The sequence below is a fragment of the Drosophila miranda genome, chromosome XL (assembly GCF_003369915.1).
Source record: "Drosophila miranda strain MSH22 chromosome XL, D.miranda_PacBio2.1, whole genome shotgun sequence".
In the NCBI taxonomy this organism is placed as follows: domain Eukaryota; kingdom Metazoa; phylum Arthropoda; class Insecta; order Diptera; family Drosophilidae; genus Drosophila; species Drosophila miranda.
In genome coordinates, this window is record NC_046673.1 from 12,901,502 (window position 1) to 12,917,572 (window position 16,071).

Sequence of the window (16,071 nt, forward strand, 5' to 3'; positions counted from 1 at the left end):
GCAAGTTAAAATCCACACCTTTTACCTAATATACCTTGAAGTATCGTCTTGAAAAAGCCGATTTTGTCTTCAAGGTATATTGTTCGTCAAAACACGCCGAGGTGAGGTTCGCACGGGTCGTCTAATTTCCCTTCCCCTTTTTTCCTGTTGCGCAGACTCCGCGCTGATCGAGCACCAAAAGAGAGAGAGAGAGCGTAACAGTTGCAGTAACAGTAACAGTATAAGTAACAGTGGCCGCGTCTCAAGAGAGCGAGAGATCGTCTCTCTTGCTCTTTGGTGTGAGCGTTTGGTTTGCGCGGGAATGGTAATGAGCGATTTTCCACACAAAATGCATTCGCAAACAACCAACCAACTCCGACTTGAGCGTCATTTTGTTACAAGGCTTTATGAACTTTTACATGATTTTTGAATATGACCCGAAAGAGAGCAAATACACCACTTCGTATAACAGTAACTGTAACAGTGACCAGTGACGGTAGCAGCGACAGTAACAGTAACAGTAACAGTGGGTGAGAACAAGTGTCATGTTGTGGTCGGGGGCGCCTATCGCGGGGTTTTTCGAATACCCGACAAAAACAACACAAAATAAAAACTTGGCCCACACCGATATGTCATTTTGAACGGAACGAACTTGCTGGCATCTGGATCGCATATACCGTCTACTCCACTCTACTCCCCTCCGCCGTGTCTTTGTCGTCGTTATTATCACAAATCACAAATAAATAGGTGTTTGTTTTTTTTTTCGAGTGTGTTTTTGTGCTTCAACTGTTTTTCCGCCTGTTGACAATATTCGTAGTGCACTTTTTTTGAGTGATTTTCTTGTTGTTGCAGTAAGTAAAAGCTACTGAAAACATGTTTGTTGCATTTTTCCCCAAATAGGAATTATAAAGTCTTAAAATTAGTAAAAAAGAAAAGTGCATAAATCTGTACAAAATAAGAAATAATAAATATAAATAGTTATGATAACAACTGCTTTTTAGAAATGACTAAAGATAATGAAAAATGTGCCAAACAATAATAATAATAATTTACATATGTACGTTTGTGGACAATTATATATCAATGCATTCTGAGCTATATATATAAGAACAGATCTGTTGATGCTCTCTGTATTACGTACAAAAATGTATGAAGCTTAATGATAAGGATAACCCCCCAAACTTGAAACAAAAAGCGATCTAAGTGCTTTAAGAGTTCTTGAAAAATTAAATAAAATAAAAAGAATATTTAGAAGCGTGACAAAGTACAAGTTCCATCAAAATAAGCCCAAACAAATTGGTAATAATATAAAAAGCATTACAAAACTTCAAAAAGCGTCCTATAAACAACTTCAAATGAATCGAAATAATTGAACAAATTGTGCTAAAACATTATACAACATTTTGCGAGCGCATGTCAAAACAAAACCAAACAATAAGAATAATAATAAATTCAAATCGAAATGATACGACGACCCTCAAGTCTCTGTTAACATTTAAACTGAAACAACTTTTGTTGTTGGTTGTGGCAAATGTTTTCCACATTTGTTGTTGTTTTTTTTGAAGCTGCCAGAGAGGGAGCCGAGCCGGGCCTTAAAAAAGCTTTTGTCATATCGGATCTGTGTTCGTGTTTTTTGGCATCTAAAAACAGCTTTTGGCTGAAACGAGAACGGATTTCGCTGTGCTGTGGCTTTTAATGCAAACAAATACTAAGTACAAAAAATAATTCGCGTTATTTGTTCTATTTCTGTGATGTGAGTGGTGTGGAAAACCCCCATGAAAATTGTTGCGCTTGAGTTGTTCTTCCCAACGTCAAAGCATTTGAAAACCTGGCTTGAATGGAAATCACACTGGATGTGAATCGAACCTAGAACCAACTTGAACAAAAGATTCCAATGAATGGGTAACCCAAAAAGGGATGTCGATGGGCTTTTAGATCTCATAGATCATTCATTCACTGACTCACTAGAAGATCCCAGGCTAGAACTCTATTGACCATTGACCTATGCTACTCAAACAATCGTTTATATGATCTATGATTAATCGAAAGATTAACCATTTAATTGTTAGTTGAAAAGGTGAAGAAAATGAATGTTCCGCAAATACTTGATCGTTTAATCAAACGCATGCGATACGTTTCTTTCTAATTACCAACCAAACTCCATATAATATCTCACATCTAAAGTTGAAAGTTGAGAATCGTTTAATCTTAAATTCACATTCCAGACAGCTCTTCTAGACCCTCACTTTAAGGGGGTGCGGGCCGGGCCGGTTGTTTCAAATCCATAATTTATCTTGTAGAAACCGTCAACCTCCTGTCCCTTGCTCGCTTTTCTGTTGTTTTGTTGGAGCTCTCCCCCAGCTGCAGAGGAATTATCATTTATTCCCATATTGCAATTGATTTGCCTGCGAGAGCCCTACGCCCCAGACTCCAGAATGGATCTTGGAACTAAGCCTCTCCCCTGAGACGGGGTCTGCCTCCTTATTTCGTACCCTCTGCGTGGGCCCCTCCTTATCATTAATGCCAGAGTGTGCCCTCCTCATGTCTCAGTGTGTCTGTCTTCTGTCTGTGGAATGTTGTTGTTTGGGGCAATTACAAGTTGGCACTCCTTGGAGTCCCACAGAATGGGGACCAGACCGGACCGCCCATGTCGGCACTCGAACTCGTGCGTCGGTATTTGGTGGCACAGTGAAAGCTCTCTTAACTGTCACACGTACATATTTAGTAGACATTGATTCACTGCCTAAATGTTCCCATAAACGAACGGACACGAGACAAGAGGTGGGCGAGGGGGTATATATAATCAATAATATTTGTAAATAAAATAGGATTTAATATGATTTTTGGCAGAAATATTGTAATGATTAAAAGCAGAATATCAGCTAAAAAAAGCTATTTTAATGTGAATGTTAAACTGCCAGTCACACGTAAACGTGGGTCGTAGCATCATCACCCGTGATCATCAATGTGCCGATATCTTCTTGACTGAAGAAATACTGCATTACCTTTTCAGTTTATTGATGTTTTCAGAGCTTTTCCATCGCGATACGAATTTTACACAATTTTCTGGAAGATTGGCAAAGCAAAGCTTTCTTTAATTAAACGAAAAAGGGTGTACAATCTATGGTGAAAAATATAGGTACACCCCCTAAAAGTTTTTATGAATATAATATTTAGTTGCTAAACCTTAGACAGAACTCAAAATCTTCTTAAGAGACATATGTACGTAGTCAATAATTATAAATGTTTTATGAATGAGAAAGTGTTGTGACGGCGCGACAGCTCATCGGTTGGGAATCTCCCAAAACCACAAAACCACATCTCCTTAGAACCCATTTACAAGTATTTTTCATTGAAGAATATACATGCTAAATGGATGTTTCTATCCACTAAAGCATTCACTATAAATCCTTTCGATTTCGCACATATCTCACACAATTTCTCGATGTTTCGCTGTCTCCAAATCTCTATCCATCTCTCTCTCTCTCTGCATCTACCTCTCTTTCTTGTGATATCGTTCAGTCTCCCTTTCGGTGAATACCTGCGCAATGACGCACCACTGGGGCGATGCCTCCAAAAGAAAATACCCGCTAAAACACCTGCAAAAGCAACAGAGCAAAAAAAAAAAACAACAACAACACACATTCCAACGAACGCAAAACGCATTTTATAATTAAAAAACGTGCTTAATTTTGTAATCGGTTGATTGTGCAGTCAATGTCTCAGTCGCCTCACTCCACCTCAGATCGACGACAGGGGAGGCTCCTAGGGGGGGTCTTACTCTCTCCATCTCCATCAGCACCGCTCTGTTCTCTCGCTTGTTGTTCGCCACTCGGCACAGCGGAATATCAACAGCTGATAAGAGACGTCAACGCAAGCGTTTGCCAAGATATTTCCCTCACATTCGATGGAGTTATAAACAGATCTATTATTATGATATCATCCTCATTCGTAAGGAAAATAAGGGATTGTAGTTGAATGGCGTGACACGACTTCATAGATTTATCGCTGATGCAAGCTTTTTTTCCCCCTGTTCAATCAGGTTAAGGTCTGCCTTCCAATTGGGGCATTAAACCGATATTTGTAATGGTTAAACCTTTTGAAAGATACTCTTGCCTTTAATTTAATTGAATTTACTTTAGTTTAAAGCAGCTTTACGCCTTAATAATGATCTCGGCTAACATTCAGAGACATATAAATGTTATTCGCAGCAATTCCTATACAATTTCACTTCGAATCGCATCAATTTCAATGTACAGTTGAACTTCCATAAGTCTAACCACTATTATCCAAAGAAAACGTTCGACTTATAGAGACTTTGATTATTAGGGGCTGAAGATTCGATTTTTTTTTGATTGGTATTTTCAACAAAAAGAGATTCCAGTTGATTCACAGCTTTAAATGGATCTTCAGTTCATATTTTCAATGTTTTAAAGGCGTGTTCTACATCGTCCTTGGAGGGCTGATGAATAAGTTCCTCAACCGAAATTTCATCGCTAAATCGGTTCCACTAATTCAGAGTTATAATGTTTACAATAACGTCTTCATCTGTAGGAAACTGTGATGCTAAAACCCCACTGTCCACCTCAATATAATCCTGAGGAGTGGCTCCGGAAGTTATTTTATTTACTCTTAACTTTAAATTAGAGTTAATTAAATTAAAATAAAGGCAAGCGTGTACTAGGAAAACGACTTAAATTAAATTCAAAGAACATAAAGCTGGGGTAAATGATAGGTAAATGTTTACGTTTGTATTGACACTGGATATCAAATATTTTTCTCTTGGTTTTGTGATTATTTCAACAGCTGTTTTTTGATTCAACAGGTGTTTTAAAGTAGTATAATGAGGAAATATGCGAGGGAACGATAGAATAACAAAGTGATCAACTATCAACATTTACATTCATAGGCGGATGGCATTCGCAACGAATGTGGCCGCTCACTTATGGGAAACAGAGGTATGAGACATGGTGACCCATATGCAGCTCGAATCGAATGCCTTGAAATTATTCGAAAATTCGAGAACGTGACGGCTTGTTAAAAAACATAAACCGAAAATTTTCAACCAGAAACGTGATATTTTCGTGTAATAAAAATTAATTGCGCATACATCAGCTGTTTCCTCGCAGACTAGCGCTATTCTACGCAATTAATTGTAATATAATTTTCCTTAAAATGTATTCTGGAAGAAAGACCTTTCAGGGTTCCACTCCTTCAAGAGATTACCGTTATTATCACTTCCTGCCCATTAAAGAGCGCAGAAGAGAAATGAAATGAAACGGAGAATGAGAAAAAAGGAATGTCATAATGAATCACACAGGTGTGCGTGTGCGTTTGCGTATGCGTGTGCATGAGAGAGCGAGTGAGCAATACACGGCAACAAAAGCTACAACAAAAGCTGCAGCAGCTTTGGCTTTGGCTTACGGCTCTCCCATATCAATCGGTATTTGATTAACGGGTTCTGTTTCGTTCGCCGCTCCCCCGCAAGAATGGAAAGGGGGAAGTGAAGAGTAGAAGACAAGAAAACAATGGAAACTGCAGCAGCAGCAGCAGCAGCCCGGGCTGTGATATCAGTAGAGAGTGTGTGTGTGTGTGCGTGTCTGTTTATGTCTCATGATTGCACAAAACAAATAAACAGTTAAGGGAGTGACTCCACCTCCATGCACCTCCCGTACCACCTGTACCAGCAGGTACTCCTTCATAAAAAAGCCACATAGAGCAAGTCTTTAGCTCTCTACAACTCCCCTCTCTCTCTCTCTCTCTCTCTCTCTCTCTCTCTCTCTCGCTCTCTTTTTCTGTGAAACTCCTGCTTTTGCGGGCACCGTAACAATGCGAGCTTCAAAGCTATTTTTAGTGATCGCAGAAGCTTGCATTCGCGCTTTTGCACTCTCACTCTCACTCGCTCTTGCTCATTGGGTTATTTATCTCCTTTCCTGTGCTGCTGTTTGTGGCCTCTCTTTGGTCTGTACTTGATTTATCCCCTTCAACGTCTACTTCTACTTCTTCTTGTTCGTAATAAACACCCGGTACGTTGGGGGACAACTGCTACCCTATATCTTATAGGGTATCCAGTCGATCTGGCCTGTATGAACAGTTGAGAATTTATCTAGCTATCTTAAGACAACTGATATTCTGCGAAAAATCATCATGATTGAATAAATATTATAGCCAGAATAAGTAGCTCTTTTTGGAGCCGAAACAGCCGTTTGTTTCATGTGAAATTCTAGTCAAAACCTTACAAATTCCTTAATTATCCCATTATTTTTCACAACATTTTCTGAGTAGCAAGTATCCTATAGTCCGTATATCGAATATTCCATTCGGATCTGTTGTTTTTTTTTTTTGCTTCATAGGGGAGCCAATTTGTCTCGCTGGCATTCTGCTGCTGTTTTGTTTTGCATTTTTATGAATGAATGGCAAATCACTGACTCTTTCTATTTTATATGTACATATGTATATTGTGTCGTACGTATTTTTGTTAGGCTGATAAACCGCCTTGAGGCAACCAAAACAAATACCAACAACATATCATTATCAGGGGGTATGCACACTCGTCGTACGAGATTTTTATTATGTTATCGACAGCAGAGCTGAAAGGGAAACGCGAACGCGAACTGACCTATAATAAGAATTTTCATATTTGAGCAGCCCACAGAAGACAGAAGGGGAGGCTCCAAAGCAGCGGTGGGGGCTGGCGCGCAGGGCCTTCCATTGCAATCATGGCATAAAAGGGAGAGAGAGGAGAGAATACATAATAATAATAATAAAATGCAGTTCCACGAAAACACAAAACCAAAGAAATAACAGAACCGCAGCATTAAATACTCTTGAAAATCCGATGGTTCTGGGAAATATGTTGCTTTCTATAACCGATAAATATAAAACCGATCTTCAATACGATCTCTCTTTTCTGAGAGAGTAACGAGATCGTTATAAGCAGTGGCTAATATTTTAGGATCTCCTGTTAAAGAATCTTGTAATACCCGCATGTAGGGTAATCACAAAAAACGAGTACGATTGCCAGTGTATCTGATGGATTAAAGATTACTACCTCTACACCAAGGAAAGGAAATATTTAATTCCAATCACACTTGGGGCTCACCCATGAAGGTCCCAAAAAGACAGACAGGAAATCTAATGGGATATTTCCTCCCTGCACCTGTTGATTATGTACATACATATATGAAAATCCTGTTTGCTTAATGGTTACAATTTTCTTCTTCTGATTTATGACTCAAGAAAAGGCTCTGCTGTGTAATAAAAGAAGCAAACAAATAAACGGCTCGGACCGGCCCGTCGAACAATCGTGGTTCATTCATAGCCAAAATGCGTTGCATTGTTCCGCCAATGGTGGGCTGTACAAATAAGAATGGAATGGGTATATTGGTTGTGGAGGAGCTAGGCATTTGTTAATTACACCCCCCGAAAAGATTTCCCTATTCTAAAATGGATTTAGAAACTAACAGATACACTCAGGCGTATATCTTTTTGTGATTTCGTTATTAAAAATCCAAAAACAGGTAATTTGAAACGAATGTATCCATTCGCTTAGGGGAACAGCGCACGGGAACGTGAGCGGTGACGCATGTGCACCTGAGGGGAAAAGGGCTATAAGTAGAGCTGTAAATAGTTTCCTACCATAAAATGAGTGCACTCGTAGATGTTAGTAATTCCTCAAGAATTAAATATATGTATATATGACTAAGAGGTATCCCATGGGTTTATTACCACACACACTATTTCGGTGTGAGTATTTCTTTATGGCCTCCATTCATTCATTCCTCATGCAATCATTCCGGATGATTGTCTGATTGATATGCCTGACGCATACTCACACTCGTGGCTCTGTCTCGGTGTTTGTTTTTTTTGTGTGCTTATGATAAGAGTTTTTTTTTTTACCAATGTCAAGTTAGCCATAAAAAAAGGTTTTTCGTTGGACAACATCGACAAGAAGCGAATTCAGAAGGTGACCCCAATTTGAACGGTAAATGTGTCCACCCACGTGCACGACTTTCCTCTTCCAAAAAAATAAATATATAAATAAAGAGTTGACATTGTAAATTAGGCAGCAAGACAAAAGAAAAGTAAATTAACCACCGAACAAATAACAACAGACAGATCTCCGGTGACGTCTTCTCGCCCTGTCCAGCCATCATCGTCGCGTTGTAAATCAGATCATAAATCATGCTTGCCACAAAGCCAGACAAATAGCCAGACAAATGAGATGCGATGCGGCATAAGCACAAGGTGTATTTACACAGAAGATGAGGCAGTGCCAGAGTGGATGGTTATATATTTTTGGAGAGCCGAGAATACCAGTTGGTATACATTAAAATGGGTTCTTCAAAATAGCCAACCATATAAGCCTTAATTAATTTGAAGAAAAATCCACCTAAATTTTATAAAAAAAGTTAATCAAATTATTTTATATAAATTATTAATATTATGTTAGACAATTGTGTTTCTTGTAAGAAACAATTAAAATTAATTTAAAAAATGTAAGGTTGTCAGGGCCTCACCTTACATGAATATACCTTTAGCAGAAGCCCCTGCAAGAGCGGTACCAGCTAAATTCTCTTTTCTCACTCTCATTCCAGTAAAATAACAGCAGCAACAACACAACCTTTAACAGAAGACGAAACGAAGCTTTAACAGAAGCAGCAACACCAACGGTTAACCGAAGACCAGAGCACCTGCTCTCGCTCGCTCTCCCACACACACTTAGCCATGCCACAAACCAAATCTCCGACAGCGCATCGCCTACCTCTACAGCTGTCGCTGCTGCTGTTGATCGTCAGCGGTGCTGCTGGCGTCTCTGTCGCGTCCTCGGCCAATCTGCAGCCCTCGCCACGCTTTTTCTATGCTGCGACGGCGGCGGCCACCCCACCATCAGATGCCGCCTCACAGACAAAGGTGCGTCTGCTGCGGCAGACAAACGTCGCAGCAGTACCCGAGGATGAGGGAAGCTGTTGCCAGGGGGCAGCCGCCGATGCTGGAACACCTGTAACGGTGAGTGCTTTCACATGTGCAGGTACAGGGGGATATCTTAACAGAGATCGTAGAGCGGTGCTTAACAGACACAGAGAGGGGATATTTTAACAGCTGTGGGAAGGGAATTTCGAAGTGCGATCGGCAAAAGGGAAAAAGGATATTGAAATAGTGATGTGAAATGAAATCAGATCAGAGATCGGATAAGAAGAAGCAATAGTGGATGGTATATTTTAACTGTTGAACCCATCTCGTTAGGTGGGGTGGTGGATGGGGGATATGCAGTGGCGCCACAGCTTTTATGGTGGCGCCACAGAGTCGCCTAGAGACATTGCACATTTGGGTCAGCCTCCAGCGATCATCGCATTTGTTTGCAGCTTGATAAGCCACAACCCCAACTCGGACCCCAATCCAATCCCATCATCCCCCACCCCCACCTAAATCCCCCATTCCCATGGACAGTGGCGCCGTTGCCTGTCATCGTCTCAGCCTCTCAGCGTCTGCCTCTCTGGTTTCTGGGTGTTGTTTCTGGAATTCTGTTCTGCTTCTGCTTCTGGTGGCATTGATAGCGATCGCCTTGATTCCAAAACAAATAATTCGCATTACGTCTCTCCCATACCGATACCCGCTCCCGTCCCCATTCCCATTCCCACATCGTCTGTCGCCAGAGCTTTTGTTTGCGTCAATTCAAAGACAAACAGAAGCGGCCGGGCTCAACCTTCCAGTGGAGCTCCCTTTTTTTAGCAGCTCCTCCCCCTCCACCTACGCCCACACCTGCTCTTTGGTTCTTTCGGTTTCCCCTTTCGGCAGAAGCGGATAACAGAGCAGGGTTTTTCGTCATTATTTACTGGGTAAACATCTGGATCAATTTCTAAATACACAAATACAATACTGATCCCATAGAAACCCGCGATTCATTTCCTGGAACCATGGAAGATCATTCAATGATTCATTCTCGATCTGTTTGCAGAAACAGAAGTTCCTCTTGAGATTGTTCTGATGTCTCCGCGATTTCCTCGCGATCATATCATTTTTGCAGTCGTGTCTGTTGCCCTTGATCTTTCTCTGTGATTGCTGCTGCTGCTGCTGCTGCTTCCACAATTAACACAAGAAAGTGAATAAACGGCAACCCGTTCCGGGGCGCTAATGAATCATGGCCAAGCGAATCGTGGCGCCGCTACCGACGTTCGAGATGACGATGCCGTGCCAATTGGTCAAAGCACCTGGCACGTGGCGGTTCCCCCACCCCCCTTCTATGGGGTGACGCACGAGAGCACCGTAGCACCAGATATAAAAACAAATATCAGTCCAATAGCTTCAAGCTATTTGTTCCCTGGAGATAGCAACATTTCTATGCAGTTGTCGTCTGTCATTTTTTTAATGGCATACGCAGACGTACACACATCTGTATCTACGTCAATTCAGGGGGAATCAAAAGAGTGGGAGAGGGAGAGGGAGCGGAGGGAGCAGCAGGCTAGACGCGGATAGGAGAGCAGGTGACTAATGATCGCTGGAGCGATCTCTTGTACGTGTTGTCACAGTTTTTTAATAATAAAATAATAGTTACAATGCCATTTGCCATCTTTTTTTTAATTTGTAGGAAAAAACATTTGATAATTGTTCATATTTTGCTTTAGACTCTGTTTTCTACACTGAGAGAAAAATTGCATATTTTAATTATAGAATTCCCTGTCTTTTAAACATAAATTTATAAAAAAAAGTCTTTTAAAAAGTCCCTTTAAAATAAATATAATGCTTTTAAGTTGTTAGAAATAAATATAATCTAAATTCCACTAATTCTAATTATATTTTCAATAGCTGCCATTGGAACTTGCAACGGACTTGAGCAATATCACCGCCGACTACGATGTCTCTGGCGAAATATCCTCCAAGGGTGAGTAGAACACCATTTAAGTGCCTCTACTATTCACAACCTGTAGATTAACGGCTCTCTCTTTCTGGTCTTTTGCAGAAAACTTCAAACGCAGCGTCACCAGATGTAAGATCATTGTTGATTTCTGAAGATTATAAGGAAAAGATTTACTAGAATTTATAGAATATTTAAATTCAATTTGTTTTTCATTAGCAGCAAATTCAAAAAGCTATTGTGTTATTTGGTTCCATAATATTGGAATAATTACCATGTAAATTCATTTTAAAACGTAATTGGAATATACGCGCATTAAATCAGTGTTTGCGCTGAGCTTTTTGAGATATCAGAATCACTTGAACCTCTTCGCTTAGGGGAACATTTTTACAGCGAATCAGTGTTTATACAGTGTCAGTACACTATTTATACCTAATACCCATATCTGTGTGTGATACGGGGTCGCCCAATAATGTCATTTAATTCTTTGGCGACCCCTTGCGAATATTACAATCTTTCGATTTTTCGTCTTAAAGCCAACCCGTTGACAGTCCAATTCTAAGGTAGAAGAATGTGGAAATATACGAGTATATATGTACTTTATATAGGTTATAGTTTCCTGAATTAAGAACCAACCCTCTTTTGCTCTTGCAGCTGCCATACGGAATGCCCAGCCGGCGATCTGCTCGCCTCAGCCGACCATTGTGGAGCTGAAACCGCCCAGCGATGAGGCGGGGAATTTCAATGTCTACTATACGCCTGCATGCACGCGTATTAATCGCTGCAATGGCTGCTGCGGCTCCACATTGATCTCCTGCCAGCCCACGCAGACGGAGAAGGTGCAGATGCGTGTGCGGAAATTCGAACGTGGCGGCACAGCCAAGCGCAGCTCGGAAATCATTGTGGTCGAACAGCATTTGGCGTGCCGCTGCGATTGCCGCATCAAGGCCGAGGACTGCAATGCGTATCAGCTGTACAGGAGAGAATTGTGCCGCTGCGAGTGCCAGAACACGGACGCCAGGGACAAGTGCTTGGAGCAGGCCGACAGCAAGTATTGGGACGATGCAAATTGTACCTGTGCCTGCCGCTACAATCAGAGCTGCACCACCGGCACCGTTTTCGATGAGACGCAATGCAAATGCACCGATGTGAGTGTGCCCTGAGTGCCCTGGCGTGCGGGGGATACTAGTCCTTAAGGGATAGATAAATTGGTTATAGATTGGTGTGTTTCGGTTGTGGTTAAATCTTAAGTTGTACTCCCAATGCAGAACCACAGGCACCCACAACGTGTCTGTCCTTGCAAATAAGGAAAACACTCTTCAAAGATTCCAGAACACAATTCCGATTGGTTATTAGTTGTAGTTTAAGTCTTTTGTCTTGGTCTTCCTGTTTATACTATGTATTTTTTTCCCCCATCTTTTCTGTTTTCTCTTTATGTTTCGTTTTAGATCAAAAATGTCGAGTATTATTCGTAATTCGTTAACAAACACACACACAAACACACTGTTCCACTATTTTGTTGCCGAGAAATTTGTTAAACATATTTGAAGAATTTTATAACCACTTAAAAGAAAGAGAGAGAGAGAGAGAGAGAGAAAACTTTTCTTTGTGATACTTTCCTGCAAAACGTAACTAAAATTAGAAGCCAATGGTTTAAGGCAATTTATTGTAAAATGTAACTTATAGTAGAGCTGTGTTGAGGCAAGAGAGAGAGAGGGAGAGGAGTGTGATCCCCAGAAGGTTTCGTTTGCATTGTGTGAGTACTTCCGTCCAGTTGTCCCCCCCATCCTGCATGTACATATATCTGTAGTACCCCCTAATGCTGGCATATCTAATACTCTCCCACATTTCACAATCACTGCTTCTGTTCCTATCCCTAGAATATATGTAGATCTGTTTTTGTTTCTGTTTTTGCTTGAATTACTAATTGAAATTCGGTCTACTCTATGTCTAGCCATCGGCCCCCATTAATGTGGTGGATCGCAAGCGTTTCATTGTCCAGGCAGTGGAGGTAGAGCCCGACAACACCACTCTCTATCATGTGTAAGAGCGCTGAGGAGGAAACGAGGAAAAGAAGGACCAGTGGGAGGAGCACCAGCTGGGACTACAACCTGGAATGGCGAGAGATTGTACTGAGAAACCCACAAAATACACAATGATTGCACTAAGCTTAACTGCACACGTACTTTATATATTATTTATAGTTATCGATCTAGACCTAGTCTATTACAACAACCCACACACTTCACACACATTCCGCCCCCGTGCCACCGTACCCCCGTACCCCCGTATTCAGTATTCAGTATTCTGTCTGTTGTTCCCTCATTTTGTGCGTGCAGCCTAATTATTCTTTTTTTTTTATTGATTTGTTAGCTAACTTTTTAGGCACCTGTTTCCATGTTTAAGTTTTATATTTGGCAATATCACCACAGAAATTTCACTTTTGCCGCACATCTCCCATAATTGTGTGTAGATTTTTGTTTTGTATAATTTGTATGCAAATTTTGTAGCTTTAAGTCGAGCCATTCCAAGAACACGATGCAAGAGAATATACAAAGATTATTGAAATAATATGTAAATATGTTTTGCAGAAATTCTTTCTTTTTATTTTCCCCTGAAGCAGAAGCTCCTGCACCATGCGACCTGTTAAGACAGTGCGACTTTTGACTAAAGAGAGCCAGAGCGCGGGAGCAGCTTGGATGTAACAATGTTTCTGTACAGTGGACACTGCAATAAACGAAGTGTAGCAGATAACAATAGAGGCTTCAGTCTGCAAGCACTCCCTATGAATTTAAAAGCTAATATCGGACTAGTTGCCTCAGAAGAGGATACACAGATATGTACGCTAATCAAGAATGCCATTCCTATGGAAGTGGTACTCAAAACATTATGAAATCGAATCAAAAGCAAGGAATACCATTATTCTATTGATTATTTTCCGCTTTATTGGAAACGGACGACAGATGATTAAAATAATAATATCTGGGAATTATAACAACGGAAAACTCTAAACTAGGTATTTAAAAATATTTAAGGACTATTTTCCTTTTGGTTGTGGCCTTGGGCAAGTCTCCAGCCGAGGGCCCGTCTAGCATCCTACTCATCCGAGAAGGACCCTTCAGTATCCTCGGTGTAGGTCAGGACGCTCTCCGATGCTGACGATGAGTCCTTGAAGCTGCTTGCCACAATGGTGGTTGATCCACGGTCCGTGTCCTCCGACAGCAGCGAAGATGTGGAGCTATGAGGCTCCAGCTCTGCAACCGACAGACATATAGGGCGCTCCGGTTCATCCACGCAACGAAACTCGTCGATATTGGTCTTCTCAGTCTGCAGCATAAGCATGTAGTTTTTAAACTCCTCCCACGACACAAAGGACATGTTCGGTATGGTCGCGGAGACAGGGCGATGGTACTCGCAGCGCGTATCGATCATCCAGCGGCGAGAGGGAAGAAGCTGTATCCCGGTGGTGGCAAGCCTATCCTTCAAACAGTGCGGCTCCATTACAGTGGTTGCTAGAAGGCTGCTGTAGATCAGGGCATCAGCTAGGATCTTCTTGGACTCGGGTAGCTTTATGAACACATCCAGTATATCTCCGAACGGACCGGTCTGCTGGCGATCCGTCAGCGAGACCTTCTGCAGCATAAGTATGGAGAGAAACCCATAGCGGACACTATTGAGGACCTTGCCAACGCTGCCACGACGCATGGGCCACTTGTATCCCAGCCAGCACAAGCCACTGTACAAAACCTATTTGGATATGCAATGAATCAAATGTTGAATGTTGTACAAATGGGAACAGATTCTGGGACACTCACTTCAATTTCGGAGTTGACTGCCAAACGATCCGACTTCAGCAGGAGCGACACTTGAGTCTCACTCAGCCGCAAGAACTGCTTGGAGGAGAAGATGACCAGCGTGGACTTGGTAATGCGATCCACCATCATTCCATGCAGCTCCTCGATCTCGTGCACTTTGCGCAACTTGCAGAGCATCTCGAATGCATCGTACTCAATCGGGTTCTTTTTCTCCAGTAGCTTCCACATCTGCTCGAGCAATTCGGGAATGGCCAGGAATCGAGCCCCTCTGAGTACTGCAAGATCGAAGCTCTGCACAACGCTGCACTCCCCATGCATCCAGCGGTATATTTTATCAAATGCACGAGATGCCAGCTCTGGGGTCTCGAAGTACAGGCATCCCTTCCGCATTTGCTCCGTCAAACGTTTCGAAAAAAACGAAAGAACCGCGTCGTGGCACAGGAAGCGCACCCCATCCACGTTCACAATGGTGGAACGGCTACTTTCGATGTGGACCATAGCCACGTCCTCCAAGCGATCTTTGTTCTTTAGTCGGATAAATTTCTTGCAACATGGTCCATTCGCCTTTTCCACCTCGTCGGTGTGTTTCTTGAAAGCCTCCAATTGCTCTGCGATTCTGGTATTGCCAAGGTCAAGACTGAGAGGAAAGGCAGCAATTGAACACGGGCTTGTATTGGCTGTAATCGAGTCGAAGTTGTATACTTACGCGGTAGTTCTGCGTGGTGTTACTTCCCAGACGTTTACTTGCTTTTGCTGAATCATCCTTTCCTTTTTTTGCTGTATTTTTTTTTTTTCTCGTAAAATTATTTCTGCTTATGAAATAAGAGCAGCAAGATGTGTGCGATATGTTCAATACCTTTTTGTGACTGGGATTGAATGTTGAATAAGTTTTGGCAGAAAACTAGATTCCACTTTAACAAAATTTTACACAATTTCAAAGAAAAGAAAGAGTTGCCACCCCTCATTTCACGCATAGCCGCAACCAACTTAATTCCGTAAGAAAGCAGGTGGCATCGCCATAAATATTGGTTTTAAGAAACGGAAATTGCTTGAACATTGATTTAAATAAGAATGACTTGAACGACTCTAATTACTAAAAAATCTAAATCAAACCCCGCCCCGGTAAATATTTCTAGTCTTGTTACACTCCCGCGCACTTACCATCAATACTCCATCGGCGACTCGAACCATTTTTTCATAGTATACTCATACTCGTATCAGTTTCTTTGTCTGTGATTGATCTATTCAGGCATTTGCATTTTTCATAGTTCTATCATATTTTCTAAAGGCATTTTTGATCATTACAATTTTATAGAGAGAATCAAGAATCAAACTATTTTTGATTTTGTTACTGCATTCAGTCTATTTTTAAAAGTCTGTTTGATAAAGAAGCACAACAGAAGAGGAAATCCAAAAAGGATC

The 16,071-nt window shown here is 41.4% G+C and overlaps 2 protein-coding genes across 3 annotated transcripts; one reads left to right on the forward strand and one right to left on the reverse strand.

Moving 5' to 3' along the window:
* The first annotated feature begins 490 nt into the window (after positions 1-490).
* Positions 491-13,407, forward strand: LOC108160156 (vascular endothelial growth factor C). 2 transcript variants are annotated; one of them, XM_033386613.1, is made up of 6 exons: positions 491-830; positions 8,577-8,988; positions 10,786-10,861; positions 10,940-10,966; positions 11,489-11,982; positions 12,283-12,424. In XM_033386613.1, exons 2-6 carry the CDS (start codon positions 8,707-8,709, stop codon positions 12,307-12,309), a joined length of 906 nt encoding a protein of 301 aa, XP_033242504.1. In that variant the 5' UTR covers positions 491-830; positions 8,577-8,706; the 3' UTR covers positions 12,310-12,424. The 2 variants fall into 2 exon arrangements, with proteins under 2 accessions (XP_033242504.1, XP_017149466.1); XM_017293977.2 differs by lacking the exon at positions 12,283-12,424 and adding an exon at positions 12,789-13,407 and having other exon boundaries at positions 494-830.
* Positions 13,408-13,755: 348 nt separating this feature from the next.
* Positions 13,756-15,575, reverse strand: LOC108155546. Its single transcript, XM_017286467.2, has 3 exons — positions 15,356-15,575; positions 14,650-15,286; positions 13,756-14,581 (listed from the first exon to the last, which is right to left on the reverse strand). Exons 1-3 carry the CDS (start codon positions 15,409-15,411, stop codon positions 13,931-13,933), a joined length of 1,344 nt encoding a protein of 447 aa, XP_017141956.2. The 5' UTR covers positions 15,412-15,575; the 3' UTR covers positions 13,756-13,930.
* Between the last annotated feature and the right edge of the window lie 496 nt (positions 15,576-16,071).